Consider the following 24,543-nt stretch of genomic DNA (forward strand, 5'->3'; position numbering starts at 1 on the left):
CACATACCCTGGGGGAGATTGCAGAGACCTCCTTGGTCCCTTCCAACCCTAACAAGTCTGTGACTCTTCATAGATCAGGGCTGGGCACAGCTCTTGCCCACCCCATCCCAGCCATGCTTCTGCCTCTTCCTCTCTCCATCCCCTCCCCAAAAGCTGGGGACCTGCAGTGCCCTGCAGCCCCCACCCCCCCAGGAGCAGCTTTGGTTTCAGAGGGGTGGGGAAAGGAAGAAATAAAACCACTCAGATGCAAAACATGCAAAAAACTATTTTACTGACAAACAGCAAAGGATGGGCTGAGTTCCAGGAGCTGAACTTGGTTTCTCTATTATACAAACATAGTCTGGAAAGGGAAGGGATGGCTGAAATCCACTCACTCACTGACCCGAAGAAAATCACAGTGTGCTTTTCACCCCCCACCCCTCCCTCCTCCTTCTTCCCTATTGCCTCCCCCCCACCCCACAGCTCTCTGCCACCTTCAGCTTGCTTCCCCTTAGCTTCAGCCCAGCGTTGTCACCACCCTGCCTGGAGAGACACAAAGGGGAGGGTGCCAGGGGCCTGTGCAAATGGACTTAATGGTAATTGACAGAAACCCAACTCAATGAGCCATTATTGCTTTTCAACCACAGTAGGGATGGTTCTGTGATCAGGCTGGGAGCAGAGTGCAATCTCTCCGTTAGCCTCAGCGTGTGCTGTGCCTCCTCCTCCTGTCTGGTGCATGCAAAATTGCTTTGAGTGCAGGGTGGGGGAAAAGAGAAGGGGAAAAAAAGGAGGATTAAGCAGCAGGGGAAAGAGCTCTCCGAGGTTTGTTCTTGTGGCCTCGCTGCAGTGCAAAGCACCTTCCCAAACTCTGTGCTCCTGTCCTGCTCTGTGGCTGCGAGCTGAGGGCTGCCACCCCTCCTGCTGCCACCCTTCCCTGGCAATCCCAGGGCTGAGCTTGAGGAGGGGACTCAAGCTGGCAGCCCTGCTGGGAAAGAAAGGAGTGCAAAGGACTGGGAGGTCCTGGAGGGGAGGAGCAGGCTGCATGCAGCAGGCAGGTGCTGAAACACAGACACCGAACTGCAAGGGGATCCTGAGAGCCCAGCCCGGGTGCAGCAAACCAGGCTCACTGCTGAGCTCCTCCTTACTCCTGCCCACATCTTCCTACTCCTCTGCTTCCTGCTCTTTTGCCCCAGGAGCCCACACCTGGCCTGGCATTCTCCTTTCCTTTGCTCATTTGCTTCTCCCTGGGCACCAGAGTGAGCCAGGCTGGCCTGAGAGGAGAGCTCACCCTCACCTAAGGTAGAACCAGCAGTCCTGTGACTCTGCCCCCTGCTCTGCAGCCCCTTGCTTGCCACTGGACCCCCAGTCTGGAGCCTGACTCCATCTTCTCCCCTTCCATCCTTCAGGTATCTCTATGCACTGATCCCCTTGAGCTTTCTCTTCTCTAGGCTGAACACTCCCAGCTCCCCCAGCTGTCCTCACAGTCCTTCAGTCAGCTCTGTGGCTCTTTCTGTGACCCCTTTCTATCAGGGATTCTCTTCTCCCAGCAGGGTGCAACTGGAAAATGAAATAGAGAGTAGCAGTGAGAGCAACTAAAACCAAAGCCACCCCCTCCCCAGGCTCTCAGAGCCTGGGCCATGCCTTCTGGGCTTGCTTCTGGGCTTTCCCTGCTTCTTGAGAAGTGCTGCCAGAGCCTTCAGCCAGGCTGGCTCAGCTGCTGTGTCCCTGGCTGGCTCAAGGGCTGGCTGAGCAGTGAGAGGTGGCTGGCTGGCTGCTGTCACAGGAGACACCTTCCCAAGCTCTTCCTCACAGGGGTAGGGTCCCTCTGATGGCTCAGAGCAGCAGGCATGCAAAGCACCTGGGGCACCACTGGTGGTGGCTCTGGGCTCTTCCTTTCCCCTGCTTCCTGAAGCAATGTGCAGCTCTGCTGGCCCTGGCACAGCTCTTCTTACCCCTGCAGTGAATTTGTCCTCCTGTCACTTCTGCCTTCCCCACACCCAACCTCTTCTGCATGTGGTGGGATGAGAGCTGCCAGCTGGGAAGCAAAGTGGAGGAGACAACCATCCTGACAGCCTCCTCTTTAGCATGTGGGCCTCTGGAGAAGGAAGAAGGTGGTAAGAACACAAAGCAGGTTGGCAGGGAATGGGTTGAGCTTTGAGCTACCTCCAGGGATCTCACTGAGGGGTAAGGAGTTTGTTCAGCAGTGCTGCCAAGTGGCTGCTGGGCTTTCAAGAGAAGCTCCTGGTTGTCACAATGGATTTCACAAGCCTCTGCTTCTCTCCACCTGCCCTTTCCACACCTCTCCTTTGCCACAGATCCCAACCAGCAGCATGCACCCATCTGGTGTGCAGGCAGCCAGCCCTGTGCTCCTCAACACCAAGAGGCAGGAGAAAGTCTCCAGTGCCAGTCCCAGCTCTGGAGAATTGGCACATGCAGTTTTCATCTCCATCTCTGCTCTAAAAATAGGTCCCTCCTGAGGCAACACAAAGTGTGTGTGTGTGTGTGTCCTCCACCACCATCTAGCTCTGCAGAAGCCTCCCTCAAAGCATCTGGTGGACGAGTGCTAAGACAGGGTGCACACTTCCCACTCCTCCATCCCTCCAGAGCTGCCCTCACAGGCACAGCTGCAGGCTTTGCAACCCTGTGCCTCCTCTTCCACAGCTCTCTGACCAGCATCCTGCCTCACCCTGACCTCCTTGTGCCAGCCCTCTGATGCCAAAGTCACTTTGCCCCAGCTGACCCCTTCCTGTTTGGAGCTGTTGCTGGCTTTGTTGTCGTTTCAGCCCGGGGGGTTCTGTTTGGCTTTTTTTGCTCTGTGTGTGTGTGTGTGATCAGAGGCAAGAGAACAACAAACAAGTCAACACTAGCACATCTCAGACACCGAGACAAGGAGGAAACACACCCCCAGGACCAGGCAGAAGCAGAACACAGACATGCACAGGAGAGAGGAGGCAGCGCCAGGCAGAGAGCCGAGCTGCCCGCAGCAGGAGCAGCCTCACCCGGGCAGAGCAACAGGAGGCCACAACGTCAAACACTGCTGGTGAGGCTCACAGCTGAGGGGTGGGATGGGGCCAGGAGTGCTGATGTCAAGCAGAGAGAGACAGAGGGGGAGCAGCTGCTGCCTGGGGCACTAGGATGCTGCAGCGCTCAAGACACGGCTGCCTCTCTCCCACCTTCTCTTCTGCTTCCCCAAAGAGCCAGGTGGCTGCTGGCAGCGGGCACCTTCTGCACATCACCAAGGGCTGAGGGGCAGGTGGGGGCCTGGGCTGCTGCTCTTGCAGGGAGCTCTCAGCAGTACAGCCTGGTTGGGTGTTTAAGGGCATCCAGCCCAAGCTGCAGGCTCTGTAACTTGGGGTCGTATCTACAGGAGCTTCCTCGACTCGGAGGAGCAAGGCAGCAACCTGGCCTTGGGTCTCTGCTAATGGGCTGCTGGAAATGACCCTGCACAGAGGGACCAGACCCCCTGGCTCAGGAAGGGGCTTTGACCTTACTGCCTGGCATTGCTCATTGAGGATGGGAAGCCAAGCCCTGGCCAGTTCCTCAGGATTAATCCCGTTGGTGCTGGGACAAACCTTGCTCTGGGAGGGGATTCCTGCTTTCCTTGGCTCCAAGGCCAATTGATTACTCCCAGGCAATGTAACTGCACTGAGAGTATTTGATTCCTTTTACTTGTGGCTAGGGTGAGCACCAGGAGAGAGCTGCAGCCACAGCAGGGTTAAAAGCCTGCTCTGAACCCAGGGAAGATGCAACCAGGGTGGAAGTGGTTTGGGTTGGTTTTTTCCCTCTTCCAAAGCCTCCTGTTCCTCTGAAGCTCTGCTGTGCACCAGAGTTAATCAGTGTGAGCCATCACATCACTCTTCCCAGTTGTAAGATTCATATTTAATGGTACTTCAGCTAAGGTCAGTTGGCAGAGCAGGACAGAAACAGACTTCCAATTCAGTCTGAGTTTAGGTCCCTGCCTGCTGAAGTCTCTCCTGTGAGAGGCTCCAAGAGGAAAGATTATTCAAAGTGCTTTTTTTTCCCCCCACCCCCTCCCTCCAGAACTGGTTCCAGAGGCTCAGTATTTGTCCTCCTCCTGGTGGATGTCTCTCCCCTTGCCCAGTGTTGTCCCACCTGAAGGCACAGCCATGCCAGGCACCTGCTCCAACAGCACACTTCCTATCCTTCTATTCAACATCTGCCACCCCACAAGGGCAAAGAGAAGAGCTCCTTGGCCAGATCTCCTCTGCCACTGTCTGAGCCACACTCAAGAGCATCTTGTGCCACTCTAGGAGCCCAGCTGGCCCAAAGCACAAAGCTCAGACAGGGAGGGGAGGCTGCAAAGTTTTGTTCTTGGAAAGGAGCTGCTCAAGGAGAAGTCATCCTTTAGGTGCTGGCAGGTGCCTGCAGGCTTTGCAACCTGAACAGTCAAGCAGCACACACCAGCACAGACCTATTTAGGCCCACACAGAAACTGGGGCTCCAAAACAAGAGGCACTGGCAGAGGAACTGGTTTGGGTCATGGCCAGCTTTGGGGTCTGTAAATAACTGAACTGATCCTGGGCATGGGAAACAAGGCAAAAAAAATTACAACCAACAGCCAAACAAGACAGAAGTTGAAGCAGGGAGGGAAAGAGCAGGAGTCATGGGGTCCTGTTCCCTTCACTGCAATCAAACAGGAGGCCATCAACAGAGCCAAGGAATCCAGGGAAGAAAACAGCAGTTTGTGCTAACAGTCATCACCCCCTGCTCTGGAAGCCTTCCCCCTCTCCTGCTCTGGATGCCTTCCTCCTCTCCTGCTCTGGATGCCTTCCCCCTCTCCTGCTCTGGATGCCTTCATCCCCCTGCTCTGGATGTCTTCCTCCTCTCCTGCTCTGGATGTCTTCCCCCTCTCCTGCTCTGGATGCCTTCCTCCTCTCCTGCTCTGGATGCCTTCCCCTTCCCCTGCTCTGGATGCCTTCCCCTTCCCCTGCTCTGGATGTCTTCATCCCCCTGCTCTGGATGTCTTCCTCCTCTCCTGCTCTGGCTGTCTTCATCCCCCTCCTCTGGATGTTTTCCCCCCCTCCCCTTCTCTGGATGCTTTGCCCCTCTCTTTCTCTGCATGTTTTCCCATCCCTGCTCCAGCTCTTCCCCCTCTCCTCTGGATGTTTGTTTCCCCCCTCCCCTTCTCTGGCTGTTTCCCCATCTAAGCACAAGCCCACTCCATGCATAATGAGGAATGAAGGAGAACTGCCTGGGGATTCAGGGCTACCACCTTAAATTCTGGGACTAGCATCTCCCTCCTTTACTCCTCTCAATAAAAATCTCTCTCTTCCCACCCAGCCAGCAGAGCTTCTGCTGCTGGTGCCCACCATGAGCCAAAGTGCTGTGGCCTGGGTGCATTTGATTCTCTTTCCCAGCAGGAGATGACTGCTGCAGGTGTCAGACACTCCTGCACTGCCTGGGGGCTTCATCAGCTCCTTCAGGCCACTCTGACTGGACAGGAAGGAGGTCTCTGGCTGTGGAGGTTGGTTTCAGACACTTGGTAGCTTACACTGAGACCCACACCTAAGCTGGGACTAAGGGAAGTAAAAGCAAAACCACCTTAGAGCATCCTTGAAGTCTGATTCGACTCTTTGTTGGGACTCTGCAGGGGAGGTTGGCTTCAGGCTCACATCTCTCAGTGCTCCTCAAGCCAAGCCCAGGCTGCTGCAGTGCTCTTTCAGGTGGGAGCAGCAACATGAGAAGGGAGGAGGCTGTTCATGTGCAGGAAGAGGGAGACTCTTCCCAGGACCTTCTCCCTGCACTGTCAGGGTTGCTGGGGTGGTGTTCAACAGGGCCCCCCCTCTAAGGAGAGCATCTCCTGCTGGGGGGTGTCTCTGCAGCAGGAGGGGTGAGATCAGGGTGCAAGTCAGGTCTAGCAATGTTCAACTCCACACTCTCCTCCCCACACATCAGGAGCAGCTCCTCTCCAGCAGCTCTGACCTCAGCAAGGTGCCCCCAGCAGAGGAGAGGTGCAATCAGCCAGCACCAGCCTCTTCAACCGGACCACAGCCCTCAGCCTACCCTTCCCCTTGGCTTGCTTAAGGCAGGTTTCAGTGGACAGCAAGGCCAACAACAAACCAGTTACACATTCCCAGGCCTTCCTTCCCCCACAGCACCTCCCCAGGACGTGACCCACAGCCAAAGGGGACGCTGTGCCTTCCCCAGCAGCAGTCCCCATCCAAACCTCTCTCCAGCCATGCCCTCCTAGCAACGGGAGGAAGAGAGCAGAGCAAAACCCAGCCCCAGGACCCAAGAAATGGATGGAGGAGGTAGGGGGGAGGGGGGGAACTCGAGCTCCTGGGTGAGAAATCCTGCATCTTCTTGCTGGTGTCCCACTTCCATCCCCTTGGCCAGCACTCCCTGGAGGGCAGCTGGATGTGCAGGACAGCTGTGAATGCCAGGAGGAGGGAGGGGTTGGAAGGATGCTGCGAATCTCTTTTCTCTTTTGATGTTTGTTTTTTGTTTGACTGGGGCTGGGGCTGGGGGGTTGGTTGGTTGGTTGTTGGGGTTGGTTGTTGTTTTTTACATATATACACGAGTCTGACAATAAAATGTGGACCACAGTGCAATGTCTTGGCTGCCTAGCATCCAGGACTGGCCGAGTTGTGCCTCGTGGTGTGCCCCAGGGCCACGCACAGGGTGGGTGGAGGAAAGCGCTGTCCTCGGCCGGCTCCCGCGGAGGAGCAAACCAGCAGCTGTTCCCCTGGGAGCAGAGCAGAGCAGAGTCCTGGGTTTAAAAGCTCACTGCAGTCTCTGGAGGGGGAGGGCATTCCTCAGAGGTGCCGTGGGCTGGGGTGGCCGTTGTGGTACAGCTTCTGTTTGATGTGCACCATGTTGCCGGTGGCCTCCTCGTACTGCCGGGGGTGACGCTTCCTGAACTCCTTCAAGTTACAGAACTTGGGGATCCAAGACCAGGAATTGTCTGCAAAGGCAGAAAGGAGAAGGGAGGTGAGGTTGGATGTTAGGAAGGCTCCAAGGAGACCCAGTGGTGGCCTTCCAGGATCTGCAGGGGGCTCCAAGAAAGCTGGGGAGGGACTTTAGAGGGTGTCAGGGAGGGATAGGACTGGGGGGGGGGTGGACAAAAAACCACTAGGAATGGGGAGATTGAGATTGGATGCCAGGAAGAAGTTGTTCCCCGTGAGGGTGGTGAGAGCCTGGCACAGGTTGCCCAGGGAGGTGGTGGAAACCTCATCCCTGGAGCTGTTGAAGGCCAGGCTGGATGTAGCTGTGAGCAACCTGCTCTAATGTGCCCATGCCAGGGGCCTTGGAACTGGCTGATCCTTGAGATCCCTTCCAGCCCTGACAATTCTCTGATTCTCTGCCTTCAGTCACTCAGAAGATGAAGTGTGGAGCTTCAGTTTATGCAGTGGTTGCTCCTGTTCCTCTGCAGCACTTCCCCCAGCAACAAGTGCCAGTGGGATGTGCCAGTCTGGGCACAGCCTGCTGCTGGGGGGCACACATCCCTCAAACAAAGGAGCAGCTCCTACAATGCAGCTGCAAATTGTCCCTTGGCAGCCAGGGGCAAATAGCTGAGAACTACTCTGAGAGGAGATGGCAGCCCCAGAGAGTGAAGGGTGGGTGATCCTAGAATAGACCAGACCAGGTTGGAAGAGACCTTCGAGATCATCAAGTCCAACCTATCATCCAACACCATCTGATCAACTAAACCATGACACCAAGCACCCCATCCAGTCTCCTCCTAAACACCTCCAGTGATGGGGACTCCACCACCTCCCAGGCAGCCCACTCCAATGGGTCCCTTCCAACCCTACCACTTCTATGACTCTATGATCATAGGGGAATGGTGAGCCCCAAGTTCTGCCTTGCCTAGCCCTGCCCCACAGAAACCAGCTGCTAGCTATGACCTTGGCAAGGCCACCCATGAGGCTTCCCCTCCAGAGCAGACAGACTTCATGGCTTGGCTGTAGCCACATCCCTGCCTCCTGCCCTCACAGAATCACCAAGGTTGGAAGAGACCTCAAGGATCATCAAGTCCAAGCTGTCACCACAGACCTCCTGACTAAACCATGGCACCAAGTGCCACATCTAATCCTCTCTTGAACACCTCCAGGGATGGGGACTCCACCACCTCCCTGGGCAGCACATCCCAATGGCCAACAACTCTCTCTGGGAAGAACTTTCTCCTCACCTCCAGCCTAAACATCCCCTGGCACAGCTTGAGACTGTGTCCTCTTGTTCTGTCCTGAACTGTCCAGACTTGTCCTGAACACGACCAACAGACAGCCACCATCAGAGCCAGAACCAGGAAGGTTGGGAAAGACCTCTGAAGACCATCAAGTCCAACATCAACCCAACACCACCACGGTCACTAAACCACCTCATGTCCTCACTTTCCTTTTAACAGCTGCAGGGGTGGTGACTCCACCACCTCCCTGGGCAGCCTGTTCCAGTGTGGCCATGCTGGTGTTTGGCTCAATGATCTTAGAGGTCCTTTTCCAGCCCTGCTGAGCCCATGCTCCCACTGCAGCTGGCATGAGGTGGTGTGTGACTGCCCTCCCCAGCACCACAGCTCCCAGGAAGCACGAGCTGGTGTCTGGGTTTCTATAGAATAGTTTCTATTTTCAGCCATCTCTTCCATCAGGAAGCAGCCATAGGTTATTCTAATAGCCCCCAAATTAAGCTGATCAGGCCACAATGTGACATTGAGTCACTGCTAAGTGGTGCTGGTGTATTGCAGGGAGGGCTCTGCATTCCCTACCAGTAGACCTCTCATAGTCACAGGCATCACCTCCTCCTGCAGGAGGAAATGTTGGCTGAGGTCCTTCTCCAGCCAAGAAAGAGGCTGGGTCCTGCCTGCCTGCTCCTTGCCTGCTCCATGACCAGAGCTGCAGCCCTGATTTGATTGAAGAGAACCATGGCATCTTTTTTTCAGTTGCAACAGACCTTGAAGGTCACCAAGTCCAACCTTCAACCTAAGACCACCATGGCCACAGGAAATATCTCAGAGCTCAAGGTTCATTTTGGGTTTTGCCCTCCTCTGAATCCCCCCCTTGGTTTTTCCCCCTCCCTGCAGTGAGATACAGCCAGCACAACACAGAGGGCTGGAGAGGACAGCTCAAGGCATGCAAAAGCCTCTACTAGGCAAGAGACCTCCTCTGCACACTGGAAACCTCACCTAGAGATTAGCTAAGGAGGGGTCCCAGGGTGTGGGGGTGGTTTGATTGCGAGGACACAGGGCTGGGACCAGTGTGCAAGCACACAGCTGTGGAACAGCCACCCCAGTGCCACAGCACTAAGGTGGCACCAGGAGGAAGTGTCTCAGGGCCAAGTCTTCTGCATCATGAAAGGTGCTAAGGGAAGAAGCATCTGGGTGTGAAGTGGTTCTGCATTCACCTGCTGAGATATTGCACCCTGGCCAGCCCCTTCCTCATGCCTTGGAGTCATGGAATGGTTTGGCTGGGAAGGGACCTTTAAAGCTCACCCAGTCCAACCCCCTGCAGTCAGCAGGGACACCTGCAACCAGAGCAGGCTGCTCAGAGCTCCAAACAGCCTGACCTGGAATGCTCCCAGGGATGGGGCACCTACCACCTCTCTGGGTAACCTGGGCAGGCTCTCACCACCCCTAACATAAAGTTTCTTCCTTCTCTCCATTCTGAGTCTCCCTCTTTTAGTTCAAACCATCACCCCTCGTCCTGCCACGACAGGACCTGCTCAAAAGCCTGTCCCCAGCTTTCTGGTCATCCTTTTAAGCACTGAAAGGCCACCAGAAGGTCTCCCTGGAGCCTTCTCCAGGCTGAACAAGCCCAACTCTGTCCAAAAGCACACACAGGGAGGGGGGAAAATGAAAGAGAAAGAGAGAGAGAGAGAGCTTGTTCAGCTTAAAGACTAAATTAATTAGCAGCATTCACCTTAATTACTAAAAATAGAGCTCAGTGCAGCATCCACTCAGAAGAGGGTAGGTGAGATGGGGATACCACATCTGTAGCTCCACAGTGAGAGGCAGCAGCTCTGAGGAGCAGCCTTGCTCTACTCACTACAGCATCTCACCCAAGCAGAGCTCTTGCCAGCCCTGCTGACTTCAGGAGCCCTTCCCGGTGAGATCACAGCCACAGGTGGCCTGCTCCAAACCAGGTGTCACAGCCTCAAGCTTGGCTCAGGACCTGAAACCTCACTGGAAGCTCTGACAATTAGCCTCCTGCTTGGGAAATGACTGCAAGAGAGCCTCAAGAGAATCCTGATTCAGAAACTGCTCCAGCAGGCTGCTGGGGACTGGGGAAGAGTAATGAGAAATTAATATCCTCTTGATCTGAGTTTTCAGAAGGAGAAGAGTCCACTTCCCTAATGACAATTTCTGCCAGGCTTGCAGAGAAATCCTTCTCCTGCTTGCTCTCCTTTTCCTCTGAGCTGTGATTCAACAGCCACCATCAGTCAGAGCTGGAGAGACTGAGCTGTGTAGGGTCACTGGTTGGGAATTTCAAGTCAGTCACTATTTTAATAGGGTTTTTTTCCCCCCCCCTGTCCTTATTTCCCTTCCAGCAGTTAAAGTCCTTGGCATGTCCCTGCTGAGGGAGAAAAAGAAAGGCAGAGAGGGCCTCTAAAAGAGTGGGAGTTGCTCAGGATGCTAAGATAAATGGTCCCAGGACCAGCTGGCCTGGCCAACACTCCTCCCTGCAGGGCTGAGGTCATAGATTCATAGAACAGTTTGGATTGGAAGGGACCTTAAGGGTCACCTGGCTCCAACCCCCCTGCCATGGGCAGGGACACCTCCCAGCAGCCACTACTGCAGAAAACAAACCCACTTGACACATCTGGCACTGCAACAAGGATGGGGAAACATCTGGAGCAGCAATGAGGATGGGGAACCCTCAGGTGCTGCATCCCTGCCCCCACAGAGAGCTGTCTGTCGTTGCCATCACCGTGCCACACGCTGGCACAAGCACCAAGGGGTTGCTCTCCTCAGGCCTGTGCCTGGCTGCTGCCAATTCTATGCATGGAAAAATCCAGATTTCAGGGAAGTTTTGTCTGGCCTGGAAAAAAAAACACCCAACAACCTGCTGCCCACATGTGCAGACACACAGCCACCATCTGCCAGCCTGCCCACGGGTAAGCATGTTGATTTCCATCACCCCCCCTTCCCCCTCCACTTTGCACCAGCACAGCCCTGGAGGTGGCATCCTCAGCTGATTATCTCCACCTCAACATCCCTGCTTCTCTGAAGAGGGCTGGGATAGACTCAGAGGCTTGTTTTGGTTGGAAAAGTCCTCTAAGAGCCGAGTCCAACCATCAACCTACCGCCGCTAACCCACGTCCCCAAGTGCCACATCCACGTGGCTGGGCAGATCTGTGCCAAATCCACGTGGAACAAGCACTTGAAGGCTGTTACAGAATCAGCCAGGTTGGAAAAGACCTCCAAGATCAAGCCCAACTGATCACCCAACCCTAACTGATCAACCAGACCATGGCACCACGTGCATCATCCAGGCTCCTCTTAAACACCTCCAGGGATGCTGACTCCACCAGCTCCCTGGGCAGCACATCCCAATGGCCAATCTCTCTCTCTGGGAAGAGCTTCTTTCTCAGATCAAGCCTAAACTTCCCCCTGGCACAGCTTGAGGCTGTGTCCTCTTGCTCTGGTCGCCTGTGAGCAGAGACCAACCCCCACCTGGCTACAACCTCCCTTCAGGGAGTTGTGGAGAGCAAGAAGGTCTCCCCTGAGCCTCCTCTTCTGCAGGCTAAACACCCCCAGCTCCCTCAGCTGCTCCTCACAGGGCTGTGCTGCAGACCCCTCACCAGCTGCTGACCTCCTCCCTCTCCACCAGCCTGAGAGGACAAGGGGGTGAGGGAGCAGGGGGAGCCCGGGGGGGCTGCACTTACCATACCGTCGGCTGGTTCTCCAGGCTCGCACTGCGTAGTGGAGGACCCCATCCATCCACACCAGAAACCAGCTTATACAAAAGCCCAGCAAAAGTCCCAGCATCAGATCAATCTCCTGCTTGGTGACATTGTCAGTCACAAAGTAATTCTCTGAGGAGTCCACCACTGACTGGTCCCCATCGTACGGGATAACGTAGTGGACGTGGTGCCTGTTGTGGGGCAGAGAGAGAGAGGGAAAGCATCACTGGGGAAGCACAGGGGAGAGGGTTTGAGCATCCAGCTCCTGCTCTTGTGGCCAGGGGCTGCTTTAACACCATTCATGGAATGGTTTAGGCTGGAAGAGACCTTAAGGATCAGCCAGTTCCAAGCCCCCCTGCCACGGGCAGGGACACCTCCCACCAGCCCAGGCTGCTCAAGGTCTCATCCAGCCTGGCACTGAACACCTCCAGGGAGGGAGCATCCACAGCCTCCCTGGGCAGCCTGTTCCTTCAAGTTTCTCCCCACATCCCTAGGAGCAGAAGTGCTGTCCTGGCTTTTGGTGCTCCTGTCAGCAGAGGAATTGGCAGAGAATCACAGAATCAATAAGGTTGGGAAAAACCTCAGAGCTCATCAAGTCCAAGCTGTCACCCAACACCTCCTGACAGCTAAACCATGGCTCCAAGTGCCACATCCAAGCCCCTCTTGAACACCTCCAGGCATGGGGACTCCACCACCTCCCTGGGCAGCACATCCCAATGGCCAATCTCTCTTTCTGGGAAGAACTTTCTCCTCACCTCCAGCCTAAACCTCCCCTGGCACAGCTTGAGACTGTGTCCTCTTGTTCTGGTGCTGGGTGCCTAGGAGAAGAGACCAACCCCCACCTGGCTCCAACCTCCCTTCAGGTGGTTGTAGAGAGCAAGAAGGTCTTCCCTGAGCCTCCTCTTCTCCAGAGTGAGCTGGGAAAGTGCAGAGAGCTGAAGCCCTGCCTGGAGCTCATGTCTCATTCCTGACACAGGCTCTCTGTGCCCAAGTTCATCATCTGTAACATGGAAGATAATCTGAAGGACAGCAGGGGCTTGGAGTGGTCTCCCCCCCAGGGATGGAAAGGGCTCTGCTGTGTGGATGCTGGCAGGCAGAGGTCAGGAAGCCTTTGCTGCTGTGAGCACAGAGGCTGGGAGAGGGCAGCTGTGGCCCTGCAGCTGGTGCACACTGCCTGCCAGGAGCCAAACGTGGGGCTGCTCACAGCTCTTCTCCTCAGGTGTGCTCCTTGGCTTCATGTCCCACCTCTCAGAGCCCAGTGAGCACTGTCTCTCTCACACTAGGGCAGAGCATGGCTACAGTCATGGAGGAAGGGCTGGAATTCATCCTCAGGCAGCCCCTGTGGTGTCAGCACTCCTGGAACAGCTGTGTAAGCCCCAAGACCATCTCAGCTTAGAATCATGGAATCATTTGGTTGGAAAAGACCTCAAAGGTGATGGAGCCCAAGCATTCTCTAACTGTACCAAGGCTGCTGCTAAGCCATGTCCCTCAGCAACACATCTCTGCCTTTTTTAAACACCTCCAGGGACAGGGATTCAAAGGCCTCCCTGGGGAGCCTCTTCCAGAGCTTGAGAACCCTTTCAGGGAAGAAGTTTCTTCTAATATCCAACTTAATCCTGCCCTGGTGCAGCTCACTGGTTCCACTCCTGCATGACTGGGGGTGGTTTGGGATGCAAGGTCTCCCTCATTCTCCCCAAGGAGCAGGCAGCAAACACTGCCTGGAGCAGGCAGCAAGAAAGCTCTCTCAGTGCAGCAGCATCCAGCACTTTTCCCTTCGTGCCCTGAATGCTGTGGAGGGTAAACAGCAGCTGTAGCTGGGTCTCACCGCTCCCTCCTGCAGCTCTCCACCTCAGGAAGGTCTCCCAGCCTGACCCTGCTGGGTGCAGGACCTACCAGCACCCCTCAGCCTGCCTCCCTTCTCATCCCAGCACTCATCAGCTGGCCTTGACCTTGGGTTGGAGCCAGCCTCCAAGAAAAACAAAGCCATGAGCTTAGTGCTGGCCCCAAACAGTGCAGCAGATGTCCTGCTTTCCACCAGGCACAGGGACATGCAGCAGGGAGGGAGCTGTGCCACAGGCTGCATCCAGCATGGACTCAAAACATGGACTCTGGAGCTTTCAGAGCCTTCTGTCTCCCTCAGGGGTTCTGGAGAGGCTGGCTCCAAGCCTTGTGCCAGCAGGGCAGCCGAGTTCACTTGTGGGATGACGCGATGGGGACCAAGCCCGGGCTGATGCTGAGCTGCTGGGAAGCCCCTGAGTAACCTGGGAAAAGCAGGGAAATGGCAGGGGTGGAGCGAGGGAGGTGAGAGGAGAAAACAAAAGGCAGGTCTGCGGGGGCTGGAGCGGGGGGAGCAGCTGTGCCAAGCTGAGCATGTGGGATAGGAGGATCCCAGATGACAGGAGATGCAGCACGCAGAGCAAAACTGGAAGCAAGCTGCTCTGGAGCCTCTGCATCTGCCGTCCGGGGCTCTCAACCTTCCCCGAGAGCACCCAGGAGCCCTGAGGCTGCCCGGGCTCCGCGCTCAGCCATCCTGCCTCCTCCCACTGCCCCACCAAGAGGCAGGCACCGCTCGGGCAGGTGCTGCCACCACTGCCAGGGAGCCCAGGAATGGGCAGACCCCGGGGTCAGGTCTGCCCTGCCAGCTCTGCTCACCACAAGAGCCCTGGCACTGCAGCTCAAACACCTCACCAGGGCTGCCAGCCGCGGGCCAGGGCACAGCTGCATGGCTCTCCCCCAGCACTGCCCACCCCCACCTGCAGCACCTCCCCTCCCGCCCCTCGCACAGCCACGGCCCCGGCCCTGCTCCCACATGCAGGAGAGGAGGCAATCCCCGGAGGCCTCTGAATATGCATGAGGTGCAGGTTGCTCCATAATCATCCCTGAGAAACGTCCAAATATTTACACAAATAAAGCTCCACTCAAAGGCACCTCCTGAAAACAGTCCTAATCTCAGCACTGACTTAATGGAGGCCACCTGCACCAGAGGCTCCCAGCAGCCCAAGGCTCCCAGGGCTGCTGCAGGACCTGCTGCCATGGCACAGGTGGGGTGGGAAGCCCTTCCTAGCCATGCTCCTGCTGGCTACTGCTGCTCAGGTGCTTCACAAGAGAGGTTTTTTTCCCCTCCCACACTGCTTCCTTCACAGCTCCTCTTCTCTGTTTGCAGGGCATGGAGGGAAGGGACACAGTCACCTCCTCCCTGCCTTGTCCCTCTCCTCAGTGCAGGCTGACTCTGCACATTGCAGTGGGATCTCCTCCAGCACTCCCAGCTTCCTCTGGTCATCCCTGGGCTGGGCAGCATCTTGAAGGCCTGGATGGCTCCAGTGAGGGAATCTATCACCTCTAAGCTGGGCATAATGTGGGCACAGCAAGCCACCAGCAGCTCCCCAGCAGGGCCAGGGAGGGCAGCTGGTGCTGGAGCCCAGGGTCTGGCAGGGCAGCTCCTCAGAGCAAATGCTTTTGTCAGACCTTGTGTTCAGCACCTTGGCTGCCCAAGAGCCGACAGGAGCCTCCAGCCAGTGCCTGTTTCAGCCAGCAAAGACCTCTGAGAAGAGGAGAGGCTCTCCTTCAGCCTTGCATGACCTCAGCCAGCAGTCAGAGCGGGTGTGAGGCCTCAGGTTTGCAGCACCCTCAAGCTGTGAGAGCTGTCATAAGGGACATGTGGTCCTCAAAAGGCAGCCCCACGTCCTCACCATGTTCCTTTACAAGAGACAAAAAGATGTCTCCAACAACCTGAGGGCCAGTTCCTGGGGAGCTCAAGCTGGTAGCAACTGTCACAACAGATCCAGGCCCATTTACTCCTGCTAGGTTAGCCAGGCATCAGCTCCCTTCCTGTGCCACCCCTGCCAGCCAAGCCCACCCTGGATGTGCTGCAGCTTCCACGGGAAGCTGATGCAGCCGTAGGAAAAGAAATGTAAACACATCCTCAGGCCAGAAGCAGCCTGGAAAGCAGGGGAGGGTCTGCCGAGCACCAGCAGCTGTTCCCCTGAAGCAGGTGAGGGACTGGAGCTGCTGCTCCCTCCCCAGCCAGCCGGCGCCAGGCTCAGGTGAGAGGCAGAAGCCGCTGGCCAAGGGCAGCACGGCGTCTGCGTGCTTGAGCCGCAGCATCCCTGTCCCCTTCCCCAGCCAAGGGGCGAAGGCTTCTCCTCCCTCCCGAGGCCAGGCACGGAGCAGGCTGGAGCAGAGCCTGGGGAAGGTTCACCAGGGAGCTGCCCGAAGCGCTATTGTCCCTTGCAGTGACCTTGCGTGTGTGCCTCCTGCTGCAGCCACAGCACAGCCCGGGAGCCGTTCCGAGAGCACCACCGAGCTGCCGTGTGCGGCACACCGAGCCCGGCACTGCCTCCACGCTTCCCAGCTCCCCCCTCCGCCGGTGATGTCGGCAGACGATGCTCTGGCTCCCTCCTGGGCAGGTGTCAGATGTGTCACGGCTCCCATGCTCACCTTGCAGCTGCCACTACCTGCCTGTGCTGTGCCATCCCCCATCTCCAGCTGGGGCTGGGGGGGGACGACGTGGTTCATCCTGCCTTGCTGGCCAGCCCCGAGGCATGTCCTGCACAGGGGCTGGCCTGCATCCCTCCCTGTTCTGTATCCCTCCCTGTTCTGCACCCCTCTGACCTTGCAGCCTCTCCCCAGACATGCCACACAGCCCAGTGCCTCTCAGAGCCACTGTCAGCAAAGCCAAGCCTGCAGAGCAGTGTGGATGGCTCCACTGCACGGTTGAAAACCTCTCCCTGGGACCTTCCACACTGGCAGCAACTAGAAGCCCCAGGAAGGGCTGCTGGTCCCCAGCACCAGGCTGTGAGCACACCCAGCCCATGCAAGAGGAACTGAGGGCAGAGAGGTTTGAGAGCTCTTCCTGGGGAAGGAGCAGCTCTGTGCACTCCTGATGGCAGTGCTGCTGTCCTGGGACAAACGTTGGCCTGTGCCTCCTCTGAGTGTGGAGGGCAGCACTTGGCCCCTCGTGGGCAGAACCTGGTGAGCAGCATTATTGGAACCCACAGTGCCACAAGCCAGGGCTGCTCCAGCACCCCCCACCCACCCCCTTGCTCAGCACCAGTAACCCTGGGGCACAGCCCCAGCCAGCAGCCACCTCACACGTCCTCACCCTGTGCCCAGCCACTCTCCTGGGGAGCAGCCCCTTGCTCTGCACCCACACCAGTTGCTCAGGAGAGGTCCTGCACAGCCTTGCCTGGAGGTTTTCCCTCCTAGATTAGAGACTGGTGAGAGCAGGGCTGAAGTACCCCTCAGGAAGAGCTGACCCTAGGGCTGGGCAGGCCTCCAGCCCAGCTGCAGGGGAGGCTGAGGCTCCTCTGGTCCTTCCTAATCCCTCTCACGGGGAGACACTTTGCCTGGCAGGGAAAGACTCAGCCAAGGTCACTCAGAAGGTCAGTGGCAAGGAAAGCACGTGCCAGAGCTCCTGAGGTCCCTGTCCTCTCCCAGAGAGGGAGCTTTGAAGCCCCCCAGGCTGTCTTGAAGGGTCCTTGCTCCATGCAGGTGTCATCTGTTCTCTCCAACTCACCCTGCCTCCACGGACGCCCTTTGGTGTTTTTCCTTTGCATGACATCACCCAGCTCCTGATCTGCTGCCAGCTCTCTGCTTCCACAGAGGACCCTTTACTGGCTGGGACAGAGATCTGGACTGGGGCAGTGCTACACCTCTGCAGTCCTCCCCAGCCCTGCTCTCTCCTGGGAACAGGCAGATCCCAAGGAGGAGGTAGGAGCAGAGGGGGTGGGCTGTCTGGCCCCAGCGCAGTGATTTGGACAGCCTGGAGATCTCCACATGCTGAGGACAGAGAGTGCCAAGCTCCCCCAGGGATCTGCTCCAGCGGGCACATCTCTGCATGGCATCAACAGGAGCCAGCAGGAGTGTAAATGTGGCTGTCACCCCTTCCTCCTCCAGCAAGCAAGCAGATGTTGAGAGAGGAACAGTCCCTGTCACACCAGGCGTGTCTGTGCAGGCTCAGTAGCAGCACCAGGTGCCAGGGCCAGCCCTGGCTCTCTGCTGATGTTCTCACCCCATGCACCATTCCTACACCAGCTTCTCTTCCCAAGCAGCTGGCAGGACTCTTCTCCCCAAGCAGCTGTGGATGCATTGGGGCTGACCTCAAGGGTTCTGGCAGCTTTTCCCCCCCTGGGCTCTACTGCTGCCCAGGGGGAAAGCATCAGCCCATCCTCACAGCTCCACCCCACCACATATCTGCTGCCACCCAGAGCACTGCCCAGCTCGGGGCTGCAGCCCTGGTGAAGGCATTGCCCAGCCCAAGCTCACTCAGACTGAGGAGAGAGCCCTGGTGGGCAGTGCCACTGAAGAGACCACGAACACACACCAGCCTTGCCCACCCTCCTCTTTGCACGGGGAGGGAGGGAAGGGCAGCTTGCATCTGCCACTCCAGACCATCACCACGCAGCCAGCCCTGGGGACAGCCCCTGCAGCCACAGGCAGTCACCACAAGCTCTGCACAGCCTCCACAAAGCATCCTCTCAGTGCTCCTGGAGGCCACTGCTCCCTTCTCACGTCACAGACCTGAAAACCACCTGCCAGGGCTCGGCACAGCGAGGTCACTCCTGCCTCAACACATTGCTCCCTTGCTCCTGGCACGAAGTGACAAGTGCCAGCCTCAGGCTCCAGCAGCCCCAGCGGCCCTGGCCCCACACAGATGTGCTTGGTGAGGGGGCCAGGGGCCCAGTGTTTAGGTGGGGCTGGTTTTTCTCCCCAAATGCCTTGTTGCCAGAGACTCTCCACATCACTGCTGGCACTCCAGCTGCTCAGGAACGTGGGGACAGACCAAAGGCAGGTCCCCAGCTGCAGGAAAGGAGGTCCTCTCTACGAGACAAGGATTGGCAGAGGGCATCTCAGGAAGAAGTGGGCAGGGTGTCAGCATCCAGCACTCCCCTCGGCTTGTCCTGGGACCTCCTCACAAGGCTCAGTCCCCCACGGAGTGGAGAACAGCCAGAATCCAGGGAAAGATACATCACTGCCCATGAGGGGCACAGCCTCCATGCAACCCAGAGAGCTCTTTGAGGAGACAGTCAGAACAAGCAACCAGCATGGGACAGTCAGCATGAGCCTGGGGCACCCCTGGCTCATACTGGTGCCTGCCAGCCTCCCACCAGAGACCAGCACTGGATGGACTCACCATGTCCCAGCTGTCCCTCCTCAGGGAGCAGAAAGTGTGGACAGGAGTGAGGAGAGGGAGCTGGAAACACAGTAAGGTCCCCACCCCACTGCCTAGGGAGAGGAGATGTGGGCTGCAGATGCCTTTGGTCCCTCCTGCTGAGGGACCCAGGGCTGTCCCCAGTCTTCTGACTGGGAAGGGCACTCTAAAAATCAAGGAGCAGCAAAGGCAGCCAAGGGCTGAAGTCTGGACTTTTTCCTTAGAGCCTTGCAGAGATGAGGGGGGGACATAGAGGCAAAACACAGAGCCCTAAACCCCCTGGGAGACCTGGATTCAGCTGGCACCTGACACATACACACACACACAGAGGGTCAACCCTTGTTGTCCAGAGCCACCCCAGCAAAGCAGCAGTTCCCAGCCCCTCACAGTGCCACAAGCTCAGGGCAGGTCCCTTCTGGAGAGCCCTGTGCTGGCTGCCCAAGGCCAGGTACTCACAGTCCAGCCCAGGCTGCTTAGCCAGGGTAGATCACTCCTGGGGATGAAGTCCACTCTAAGGTCCACGGAGGAAGGATACAACCAGGACAGAAGAGTGGAAGGAAGACATTTCCAGATGAATCAGTTGGTGTGAGCAGCACTGCAGCCTGGGCTGGGGCAGGAGGGGAAAGCCATCGCAGCAGCTCAGCCCAGTGCACATCAGCCTCCATGCAGCCCAGTTCCTCCTTCCCTTTCTGCAACATCTACTAATTATCCCTGTTCCTGACTGCAACACTTGGAGCTGCAGCCAGTCCCCTCCTCCAAGGACTCCCTTTGGTCACTGGCAAACTCAGAGTCCATTAGCAATCCCTGGTACCACGGCTCACAACACCCTCCAGGATGTATCTGTGCCCCCTGGAAGGCAGGGTGGTTTATGGCTCGTGCTCTGAGCACAGGCCTTTGGTGCTCAGAGCACCTGGAGAGCTGACAAGGAGAAGGCAGGATCAGCACCACCTGGCCTTTTAAATCAGACAACTCAAAGCACCTGGGCAGCAGATCAGGCTCAGGTGAGGCTCACAGACCAAGCCTCAGCATGAGGCCACACAAAGTCGCAGAAGGGATGCTTTGGGCAAGCATCTCCTACCTCAGAGCATGGATGTGCTGAAACCCAAACCTGTGCACAGCAAGAGCCCCTGCCCAGGTGTGGAGCCTGGTGTGCTGTTGCTGTTGGCAGGAGCCATTGCTTCTACAGACCTAGGGCAAGTGGCAAGCTTCTGCTTTTTGCCTCCTCTCAGCCCCATGCCTGACAGTTTTCAAGCTGCTCTGTGCTCTTTCTAAGAAATGACCCAGCCACGTCTGGGGAGAGTGCCATGGCTAATTTATCTGCCTCCACAGCATCTCTGCAGACACACAGTCAGAGCAGTGCCCCTGCCACCTTCCCAGACTTGGGCAGAAGGGACACTCTCAACAGCACCAGCGAGACCTGACACTCCTCAGTCACTCCAGATAACGTTAAAGTCTGTTACCAGCAGCCAGTTTTCACCACCACTGAGGCACAGCTGTGACAGCTCCAAAGAAAAGCTGGTTGAAGAGGCAAAGACAAACTCCTAAACTAGTGAAAAGCATCCAGAAGGCTCAAAAAATAACCCCCCAAACACAAAAACCTAAGAGAAAACCAATCCCTGCCAAAAGAAGTCAAAGACACTCTGGCCAGTTCTGTCCACAGGCTTCACAATTGACCTTAACCCAGAGGTGCCCAAGGAGCCAGGTGGTTAGGGTCTGGATCACTCAGGGCCTGGCTGCATTAAGTCCTGGAGGTGCTGCTTGTGCTTTCTTTGCTGTTCTGCCACGGGAGTGAGAGGGGCACCCGTGGGGAGGAAGGTAGCGCTCACCTTCGGCGGGTGAAGCAGTGGAAGGGCAAAGCGGTTTCCCTTCAAGAAGCTCTGCTCCTGCCCAGCTCAGCTTCCACACCAGGGACACCAGAGGGATGTGATGCCTGGGAGGCAGGATGCAGCTGGCTCCAGAGGCAGCTCAAAGGGGAGCAAAGCCCAATACAAATGTTGGATGTGGCAGAGGAGGGCTCCCCCAGCACGTCCTTTGGCTGGCACAGCCTCCTGCTGCTTTTTCCCACCTCCCCTAGACAAGAAACTCTCCAGCAGGCACTGAGTAACCAGGCATGGGAGGGGAAATGAGGCCTCTAGGAGAGCAGGATAAGGATCATCGACAACATTCCTATGGAGAAGAGTGAAGCTCAGCTCGCCAGCAGTCAGTCCCCAGGCTCTGACACAGAGAGCAGCCAAGCACTTACTCGCGACACGAGCAGCACGACGCCGCCGGGGAGAATTCAGCTTTGCCAAACGGCCCCGGAGAGAGGTGCAGTCATAAACTTGTGCACAGCAAAGGCATTGCTCCTGGCACAGGACCCGCACCCCGACGCTCTCAGCCTGCTAAACGCTCCCCCAAAAGCACAGCCCTGCTCCCTCAGCGAGCCCTGTCCAGCAGCACCACCACAACTCTCAGGAGAAAAGCCGAAGGAGAATTAACAGCTGATCAAGGACCACAAAGCCTCAAAGTGACACTGTCCTAGGCAGCAACGCTCCTTGCTGGACACGGATCCTCTGGGCTCTCCAAACCGCCTCCAGTGCAAGCCACAGAAGCATCAACTGCAACACCCAGACCACAAACACCCTGGGGACCAGCAGTGACAAACAGAGGCACCGTGACAAGTGTCTCAATCAAAGTTCCTCACTTTGCCAGGGCTCACTGGTGCCCAGCCACAGAGATGCACACAAAGGAAAATGGACTTCCAGACCCACAGAAAACTCTTCTCCCAGAGAAACAAACCCCACTCACCCACACAGACAGACACACACCCCCCCTCCACCCACCCTGTGACCATGCAGGAGCTGCTGAGGAAGGTGAGACACAGCAGGAATGCCAACATGGTAGCCCGGCCGGCAGCACCCAGCTGGTGGGAAGGGGCTGGGAAGGGTTGGAGGGGGTGGGGGTGGGGGAACGACAGATCTGCAGGTAACTTACCTTCCACAGTTGCAGTGACAAACTCGGTCCTCCCCTCTGAGATGTGGTAGGATGTAATTGTGAAATCTGTCCAACAACGCATTCATGTCCATCAAGCAAGCTATTGCCTGTAAGAGCCCACAACCAAGGCATCTGGTCAACTCTGGATGATGGAATAAAACATTGACTCTAGTTTGATTGCCAGAGACCGAAGCAGTCATCAAGAAAAGACTCTGTGGTGCGCGGTGGGGCAGACAGGCACACATGCACACGCACACACCCCCCCCCGACAGACACACGGAGGGGCACGGGCTGAGGGACGGTGCCGGGAGGTGGTGGTGGCGGCGGCGGTGGTAAGAGGGAGGGAGGGGAGGGAGGGAGGAGGGGAGAGGTGGAATGGAGGGGAGGGAAATAAGCAAAAAAATCTCTTACCATAACGATAGAGGCGCCCAGGATCATGAAAATCATGGTGTTTGCATTCATGGACATCAAGAGGGGCTTGCCAGCGGTCGGGTCCGTCCGCCCCCGGCCCGCGGACGGCGAGCGGCGGCAGCGCTATTCCGCAGAGCTCAGCGCGGGGCGCATCGCGCTCGGCGCCCGCACGCTGCGGTGCGGTGCGGCGGGGGGCGGCGGGGGGCCCCCCGCACACACACACGCCACACACGCACTCCCCCGTGCCGGGGGCGCCTCGGGCTCCCGAGCCCTGCCCCTTTCAATTTTGTATTATTCTAGGACAGGGTTTTTTTTTTTAAAAAAAAAAAAAAAAAAAAGCACAATTTTTTTTTTTTTTTTTTTTTAAGATCTCCTTTTTCCTCCGTGCCCCCCCTCCCCCCACCCCCCACCCCCCCCCGCCTCCTGCCCTCCCCCTACTCCTTCGCTCTTCCCCCCCGGTGTCAGGCAGCCGAGGGAGGTGCGCCACGTCTCCGGGCACACACAGCCACAAGCACAGCCCTTCATGCAGCAACTGGAAAGCGAGCCAGCCAAAACCGGGGGGGGGTGGGGGGAGGAGGGGAGGGGGGGGGGAAAGGCTGGGGGAGGAGGAGGCAGGCTGCAAAAAAAATCACCCAGTCCGGGGGAGCCTCATTGCATCCTTTCCCTCGACCCTCCCCAAAATCCTCCTCCCTCCCTTTCCTAACCGGTGCAAAAAAAAATTAAATAAATTAAAAATAGTCCAGACCTCAATTCGCGCTCTCAACCCCCCCCCCCCCCCCCGCCAGCCCTCCCCGGAAAATAACAAAAAGCAAGGAAAATCGCAACCCCAACAACCCTCCCGGGCTCGGGGCTGCGTGTCCCCGCTGCTCGGCTCCGCGCTGCAAGCCCCCGGCCCAGCCCCTCCCGGGCCCGGGTGGCTCCGCGCCGCCGGCTGTGCACGGGAGGCAGGGGAGGGGGCTGCGGGATGCAGCGGGGAGATGCGCCCAGGCAGAGCCCCCTCCCCACCCCGGGCATTTACCTACGTGGGGAGGTGCTGCTCCGGGAGCGGCTCATTGCGAGCGGCGGCGGCGGCGGCGGCGGCGGCGGCTCTGCGGGACCTGCCCTTGCGGGGCTCCCCCTGCCCGGCGGCCGCCGCACGCTTTTCCCGAGCGAAGCCCCGGCAGCGGCGTTTGGCCGCGTTTCGAGTCCCACACGCCATCCTCACCCCGCCCTTCCTCCCTTCCTTCCTCCCGCTCGGGGTCGGCCCCGTCCTCCTCACATCCCGCAGGGACCACCGGGCCTGGGTTGCATCCTCCGGGCACTGCCGGGACCCTCCTCAACACACCCTACGGTGGGGGACCGCGGGCTCACCCTGCTACCGGCGGGGCATGCGGGCACACGGGCACAGCCCCTGGTGGAATTTGGGATGGGACGGGATGGGATGGGATGGGATGGGATGGGATGGGATGGGATGGGATGGGGAGCCCCGAACTCTGCCGCTCCCCTGTACTTCCCACAGCACCTCCCTCCCTCCATCCCTCTGCCAACTGCTTCCCACTCTGAGAGTGATGGAACCTCGAGGGTGTGTGTGGGGGTGTCTCCCAGCCCTTTCCCCCAGGTTGGTTTGGGTCCTCCTGGGTCTCTATCCCAGGGAAGAATCCTGAAGGGGCACCCAAGGAAGGCTGTGGGTGCCCAGTGCTTCAGAGCTGGGATCAGCTCCCACCTCTGCCAAGTGTCTGCCCTGGACTTGGCCCCTAGGCAAAGCTGGGGTGATGCAGATGGAGGAGATCCACTCATTTCTGTGGCAGAAATATGACCACTCCATACTTTGTCCCATCTATCAAACCTGAGGTCTAAGGTCTGAGCAAAAGGTCATGCTGCAGGTTCTCCCAAGGTTTTATTTCACCATCTTATTTGGTCAGTCAATGATTTAGGAGCTTCTGGGGGGGGGGAATCGAAGAAAATAAGTGCCCAGCTCCACAACTTCTTGCCTGCTTGGTGGTTGTTTTCTAACACAGACCAAGCAAGCTGGATGAAGAGCAGAGGTGACAGCCACCACGTGGGAAATGTGTGCTGGCACAGAGCTTGGTGCTTGTTGTGTGCAGTGCCTTCACCTCCAGGTCCTCTCAGCCTTCCTCAAGGTTACTTCCACCTTGGTGGAACCCAAGGGTCCTTTATTTTCTCTGGCTTCTCAG

The 24,543-nt window shown here is 57.5% G+C and overlaps 1 protein-coding gene across 3 annotated transcripts; it reads right to left on the reverse strand.

Annotated features, from left to right (window-relative positions):
- Positions 1-6,498: 6,498 nt before the first annotated feature.
- On the reverse strand, positions 6,499-22,651 carry TMEM240 (transmembrane protein 240). 3 transcript variants are annotated; one of them, XM_054175830.1, is made up of 4 exons: positions 22,370-22,651; positions 21,959-22,065; positions 11,818-12,026; positions 6,499-6,904 (listed from the first exon to the last, which is right to left on the reverse strand). In XM_054175830.1, the coding sequence occupies exons 1-4, from the start codon at positions 22,424-22,426 to the stop codon at positions 6,756-6,758; spliced, it is 522 nt and encodes a 173-aa protein (XP_054031805.1). In that variant the 5' UTR covers positions 22,427-22,651; the 3' UTR covers positions 6,499-6,755. The 3 variants fall into 3 exon arrangements, with proteins under 3 accessions (XP_054031805.1, XP_054031806.1, XP_009905099.2); XM_054175831.1 differs by having other exon boundaries at positions 21,959-22,100; XM_009906797.2 differs by lacking the exon at positions 22,370-22,651 and having other exon boundaries at positions 21,959-22,208.
- Positions 22,652-24,543: the final 1,892 nt, after the last annotated feature.

This window comes from Dryobates pubescens, chromosome 33, assembly GCF_014839835.1.
Source record: "Dryobates pubescens isolate bDryPub1 chromosome 33, bDryPub1.pri, whole genome shotgun sequence".
NCBI classification, from domain to species: domain Eukaryota; kingdom Metazoa; phylum Chordata; class Aves; order Piciformes; family Picidae; genus Dryobates; species Dryobates pubescens.